General features: G+C 50.3%; 1 protein-coding gene across 1 annotated transcript in view; it reads left to right on the top strand.

Annotated features, from left to right (window-relative positions):
- DDRGK1 (DDRGK domain containing 1) overlaps nucleotides 1-3,032 on the top strand; it is an 18,834-nt gene extending 15,802 nt beyond the window's left edge. The window contains exons 7-9 of the mRNA XM_011974828.1: nucleotides 1,571-1,627; nucleotides 2,160-2,208; nucleotides 2,579-3,032. Coding sequence (XP_011830218.1) covers nucleotides 1,571-1,627; nucleotides 2,160-2,208; nucleotides 2,579-2,745 — 273 coding nt within the window. The 3' untranslated portion in view covers nucleotides 2,746-3,032. The remainder of the gene's footprint in view (nucleotides 1-1,570; nucleotides 1,628-2,159; nucleotides 2,209-2,578) is intronic.
- The last annotated feature ends 3,590 nt before the right edge of the window (nucleotides 3,033-6,622 follow it).

Genomic DNA, 6,622 nt, shown 5'->3' with positions numbered 1-6,622 from the left:
AAAAAAAAAAAAAAAAAAAAGTTTTTCCAGCCTGTGCTGGCTAATTCTTCTAGAGCTGCTATCTTGCAAGGAAAAGGAGGACTTCTGAAATTCAGTCTGTCTGCTCTCCTCCTTGCTCCAAAGGGATGGGCCTTTTTGCCTTAAGATTTCAGAACTGGAGGAACATGCCTGCACCCAGCATTGTTTATGAGAGGTGTAGGGTTCACTCAGTCTTATTCCATTCTCCTGTCTGACCATGGCTGGGCTCAGGTGATCTTCCCGCCTCCGCCTCCCGAGTAGCTGAGACTGCAGGTGTGTGCCTCCACACCTAGCTTGTTTTATCAAACGTGTTTTGGCCCCAGCAGCACCTCAGGCCAGGTCATCGGGGAGCACCTGGGGTGACTTCATGTTCTTGCACCACACTGTCACTGAGAGCCCACTGCCTGATCCCTATTTTGTAGGTAGAGTCCAGCTGACCACGTCACCTTGTCCTTGCCCATCCTGGCCCAGCTGCCTCTCGCTTGCCTTCCTGCTTGCAAATACGGCTTGGCATTTCAAACAAGTCACATGCTCTCTGCAGTCAGGGAGGTGTCACCATGTCAGTCCTCCCCCAGCTCATTTGAGGTGGAGGATTCACAGAAATGCAAAAGAACGGCCTTTTCTCAAGTCCTGTGCTGTCTGTTGGGGTAGTAGGGGCAGGTGCCTGTGTGGACACAGCAGCAGACCCTTCGCCGCACCCTTGGGAACTCAGGTTTCTACTGAGGGTATGAGGAAGCACTTGGAGCATGGAACACGGCTGTGCTGGAAAGCACTCAGCGGTGTTAGTGACAGTGATTTTAAGGGTGGGCTCAGTGCCTCAGATGGTATGAAGAGGATGGATAAAAAGTATGGGTGTGTCAGGTTATGGGGGACCAGGCCAGTGGGGCGGCAAGCAAAGGCAAGGCAGGAGTGGGTCCCCACGGCCTCTACTGAGAGACCTTGGCTTGCTCGGGCCTTTATCTGCTCTCCCTCTTGTCCATGTACTCACCTGTCTCACCAGCCAGACTGCGAGCTCCAGGGCGGGGGCTATGGCTTGTTCAGCATGTGTCCCTCATACCTTTTTAGGGCCTTGTTCTAGTAAGTCCTCAGCAAACATAAGTCCTGGTGACAGTTATTTAAAATAGCTTTTGGTGACTCTCACCGCCTCCTTCCTCCCTATGGTGCGTCCCCTTCAACTTGTCCATGATGTTAAAAAGAGATGGCTGGATGCAGAGGATGGTGGCAGCTGTGCTCTGATTTCCACTCATGCGTGTCTCGGAGTCCAGGACGGGGCCCGTGAGGCAGGTGGTTGTTTTGAGTAGATTCCTTCCTCGCAAGAAGGGAAATGAGAGGGTTTATGATTGTGCAGGTCTCTGTCAATGGGTGGTTGTGAGAGAGACAGAGAGAGAGTGTGTGTGTGTGTGTGTCAGGGGAGCAAGGCTGTCCCACAGGAGTGTGTACAGTGTTTATCCAGCCACCCAGATCAGATCAGAATGAGAACCTGGAGGGTGCCCATGCCTAGAGGGATTTGCCCAAGCTCAGCCTCTCTCTCTTTTCCTCCTCCTTTTTGTAGCAGTCCAAGGTTGTGCTCTTGGAAGACCTGGCTTCCCAGGTGGGCCTACGTACTCAGGTAAGCCCTGGAACGTGCCCTGCTGTGTGCAGTGTGGCCAGGGGTCTGTGTGGCTAGCAGAGAGACCCCTGCCCTGACAGAGTCTTAATGCACCCTCTACCCTGTCCCCAACCAAGAGTGAGTAGTGCACAGAAGTCTCCTGGCACCCTAGGAATCCTGCATTTTTAATGGATGGAAAAACAGGCAGGAAAGAAAAAAAAAATCCAAACCCCATCACTCTGCCAGCCCCTGTGACCAAAGCAGCCCAAATCAGTTACCTTGACAACTCTCTTGCACAGACTGCACCAGCCTATGTTGCAAGCATCACCACTGCCCTGCTTCTAACAGGAGAGATCCTCTTTTGGGGGCTTGCAGGGCCCAAGACCAGAGCCCCTTCTACCCAGGGCCCTTCCAAAGGCGAAGCACAGAGTCACATTTAGGGGCTGGCATGAGAGGGAAATAAAGAGATTTGACTGTAGTGGGAGGGAGGTTTCAGTGCTTTTTCTGGGGACATTGATGTCTGTCTCTACTCTGAGAATTGTTCTCCTCATAGGACACCATAAATCGCATCCAGGACCTGCTGGCTGAGGGGACTATAACAGGTGAGAGGATAAGAGCCAATCACTGCAGTCCTGGCTTTGGAGAGTGTCTAGCCACAGGGGCTGCAGGGATGTGCTGCAGAGGCAGGATGACCACCCAAGATCGGGGGAGGGGTGTGCAACAAGGGGCACTGAGTAGTTGGATGCAGTTACAAGGAGGACGTGCCAGGGCCTGGAGATGGTGGCAGTGGGAGAGGACAGACAGGGCAGCCTGATTCGACTCTCCTAGCAGGACTGGATGCAGCCGGGAAAGGCCAGGCAGGCAGGAGGCCTGAAGGGCCCTGAGCCAGCTGTGAAGAAGAAAGTGGGCATTCTCAGGCCAGATGGGGAATGCCCAGGAGGCCTCAGCCCCACAACCTGCATATCCCCACAGGTGTGATTGACGACCGGGGCAAGTTCATCTACATAACCCCAGAGGAATTGGCCGCCGTGGCCAACTTCATCCGACAGCGGGGCCGGGTGTCCATCGCCGAGCTTGCCCAAGCCAGCAACTCCCTCATCGCCTGGGGCCGGGAGCCCCCTGCCCAAGCCCCAGCCTGACCCCAGTCCTTCCCTCGGACTCAGAGTTGATGTGGCCTACCTGGCTGTACATCTTCATCCCTTCCCACCATCCTGGGGAAGTGACAGAGTGTGGCCAGGCAGTTATAGATTAAAGGCCTGTGAGTACTGCTGAGCTTGGTGTGGCTTGGTGTGGCAGAAGGCTTGGCCTGGGATCCTAGATGAGCACGTGAAATTTAGGCCTCAGAATGTATCTGAGAGGTGGGGAGGGTCCCTTGGAAGCTGGTGAAGTCCTATTCTTATTATGAATCCATTCATTCAAGAAAATAGCATGTTGCACATTTACTCTGTTCCTTTGTGCCCTGGAAGCCCTGCCCCCAAGACCTAGATAAGGTCTTTCTCTTCTTCTGCCCCCACTCAAATTAGAAGTGGGGAACCTCTTGGGCCACATCTCTGTTAACTGGGAAAGGGAGGTCTTATGGGTATTTTTTAACAGATTAGGAGCCCTAAGTAGGGCTGAGAGCCAGTGGGGAGAAGAATTAATGAGAAGCATCAAGGATAGAGTCCTAGGGAGCATCAGCCTTTAAGAGGCAGCGTGGGGGGTCAGTGAAGGAGAGAGCCATTTGCAGGGCAGGTAGAAGGAAGGAGAGGACCTGCTTGAGCTGGCTATAATTGTGCAGCAGAGGGACACTGCTCATATGGGAAATCACATGAATTCAACTCTACATCCTTGACAAAAAGTTTAAATGGTGTGGGTGATTCCACCCACTGGTGGATGTGAGAACCATATGCTCAGGAGTGGGTGGGATGGGAGGGAGGTGTGTACCTCCTGGAGGGTCGGTCACTCTGGTTCCTGTGGGCTGTTCATGGCATGAGCATCCTGCTGTGCTGAGGGTGAGGCACATGTTTAAATGTGTATTTATGCAAAGTGATCCCTAACATAAGCCCCCTACTTCCTCTGGTGCCTGGTGGAGGAGGCAGCTTGCTGTTCTGGCCCAGGAGGAAACTCTCCCTGGATGGCGATGGGGAAACAGTACGTCAGGTTCCAGGGAAGAGCCTTCCTTAGGAGTTGCCAAGGGTGTTTTTGACTCACTGGGTGCCATAAGTGTTGACTGTAGAACCTAAATTCCAAGAAAGGTATGACTCTGCTACTTCTATCAGCAACGGGTACTTGTCATCACCTGGAGCGTGAAGGGCCACATGCATTGTTTGGAAGGCCATCTGGAGCCTACATTCTAGTAGGAGAGGAAAGAAACAGATGTAGCCAACCACAGTATGAGATGGAAACATAAAATTACAAAGGGAAAAAAAGAAGAGATGACTTACAGTTAGATCACTGGTCCTTAGCCTGGTTGCTCATTGGATTCACCTAGGGAGTTTTTAGTAGTCTCATGCCAGCCCTGTTGCACCCAGGACCAGTTAAATCAGACTCTCCGAGGGCGCAGTCAGGGAGCATCAGTAGGAGATTCCAATGTGCTGCCAAAGTTGAGAGCTAGGGAACAGATGGGGGTGGGGTGGAGAGGCAGGCCAACAAGTTGCAAGTAATTCAAATCTCCATTGGAAGGGGCTTCTCACAGAGCAAGGCGGCAGCTCCAGGGCTCTCTAGTCCTTTCCCTCAGCCATCCTCTGCCACTGCCATGCAGATAGCAAGATGGCCAAGGCAGCCCCTGCCCCAGCATCCCGTGCTCAGGACAGTACCCGAAGGCCAGGAGTGGGAAAAGGCACATTCCTTCCTCACATCCTGGAAGCACCCAGATATTCTTCATGTCCCATGGGCTTAGTGTGGAGGAAAAAAACTTACGATCCTTTGAGCATTATTTAGTGCTCAATTAATACATTTATTAAATGAATAGTTTATTAAATAAAAGTAAACATTTTTCTAAATATATACAAACTACTTTCACAACTAAAAAATGAAATTTAATGCTTTTTTTTTTTTTTTTTTTTGAGGCAGAGTCTTGCTCTGTCGCCCAGGCTGTAGTGATCTTGGCTCACTGCAACCTCCGCCACCCAGATTCAAGCGACTCTCCTGCTTCAGCCTCCTGAGTAGCTGGGATTACAGGAGCATGCCATCACTCCCGGCTAATTTTTGTATTTTTAGTAGAGACAGGGTTTCACTTTGTTGGCCAGGCTGGTCTCGAACTCCTGACCTCAGGCGATCCACGGATCCGCCTGCCGCAGCCTCCCAAAGTGCTGGGATTACAGGCGTGAGCTACCGCACCCGGCTGTAGACCAGACAGTATTATAATGATTACATTACTGATCTGTACATGTGACACTAAAACTGATTATAAACACTTCACTAGCTCTACTTTTTTTTTTTCTTGAGATGGAAAACTCTGTCACTTAGGCAGAAGTGCACTGGCGCAATCTTGGCTCACTGCAACCTCCACCTCCCACGTTCAAGTGATTCTCCTGCCTCATCCTCCCGAGTAGCTGAGATTAGAGGCATGCACCACCACACCTGGCTAATTTGTGTATTTTTACTAGAGACAGGGCTTCATCATGTTGGGCAGGCTGGTCTCAAACTCGTGACTTCAAGTGATCCCCCCGCCTCAGCCTCCCAAAGTGCTGGATTACAGGCATGAGCCACTGTGCCCGGCCTTGCTAGCTCTAATTAAATTTTATTTATTTATTTATTTATTTATTTATTTATTTGAGAGGGAGTCTCACTCTGTCCCTCAGGCAGGAGTGCGGTGGCGCGATCTCAGCTCACTGAAACCTCCACCTCCCAGGTTCAAGTGATTCTCCTGCCTCAGCCTCCTGAGTAGCTGAAATTACTAGCGCCCTCCACCACACCTGGCTAATTTTTTGTATTTTCAGTAGAGACAGGGTTTTGCCATGGTTGCCAGGCTGGTCTCAAACTTCTGACCTCAGGTGATCCACCCGCCTTGGCCTCCCAAAGTGCTGGGATTATAAGCGTGAGCCCCTATGCCTGGCTTTTAATTTTTACTTTTGTCTGAGGATAGTTTTCAATTACTCTGGAGCACCAGGATTACTGTATTAGCTGAGGACATAGATACGACTGATGGATGATGATTCAGAAGCAAGGACTCAAGACTTCATTGTAATTCTTTCAAATTTTTATTTATTTTATTTTTATTTTTTTGAGATGGAGTCTCACACTGTTGCCCAGGCTGGAGTGCAATGGCATGATCTCGGCTCACCGCAAGCTCCACCTTCTGGGTTCAAGTGATTCTCCTGCCTCAGCCTCCCAAGTAGCTGGGATTACACGTGCCCACCACCACGCCCTGCTAATTTTTTGTATTTTTAGTAGAGATGGGGTTTCACTATGTTGGCCAGGCTGGTCTTGAACTCTTGACCTCATGATCCGCCCGCCTTGGCCTCCTAAAGTGCTGGGATTACAGCCATGAGCCACCACACCCAGCCAACGTCATTGTAATTCTCACCTGAGTCTTACTTGTTGGGTAGTCCCTTTTTCTTTTCTTTTCTTTCTTTTTTTTTTTTTAATTAGTATTGTTATTTTTTTGAGACAGAGTCTCACTCTGTCACCCAAGCTGGAGTGCAGTGGCGGGATCTCAGCTCACTGCAACCTACGTCCCCAGGGTTCAAGCGATTCTGCCTCAGCCTCCCGAGTAGCTGGGACCACAGGTGCATGCCACCACGCCCAGCTAATTTTTGTATTTTTAGTAGAGACGGGGTTTCACCATGTTGACCTCCCAAAGTGCTGGGACTACAGGCATGAGCCACTGTGCCCAGCCTGGTGGTGCCTTTTTCATAGTTAGATTTTAGAACCCTTGACTCACAGCCCAGCCCAACACAGGTCTATTTTGATACCACTCGTGCCCTATAGAGTCCAGTAACTTCTCTTTCTTTTGGATCTTCAAGGCCTATTATTGACAGGTTCTAGATTGGAGTTATATTACACAGTTTTTCTTTTTTTTTTTTTTTTTTTTTT

This window comes from Mandrillus leucophaeus, unplaced genomic scaffold (assembly GCF_000951045.1).
Source record: "Mandrillus leucophaeus isolate KB7577 unplaced genomic scaffold, Mleu.le_1.0 Scaffold101, whole genome shotgun sequence".
In the NCBI taxonomy this organism is placed as follows: Eukaryota; Metazoa; Chordata; class Mammalia; order Primates; family Cercopithecidae; genus Mandrillus; species Mandrillus leucophaeus.
Note: the sequence above shows the minus strand (reverse complement) of the source record. Positions and strands in the feature narration are given on the sequence as shown.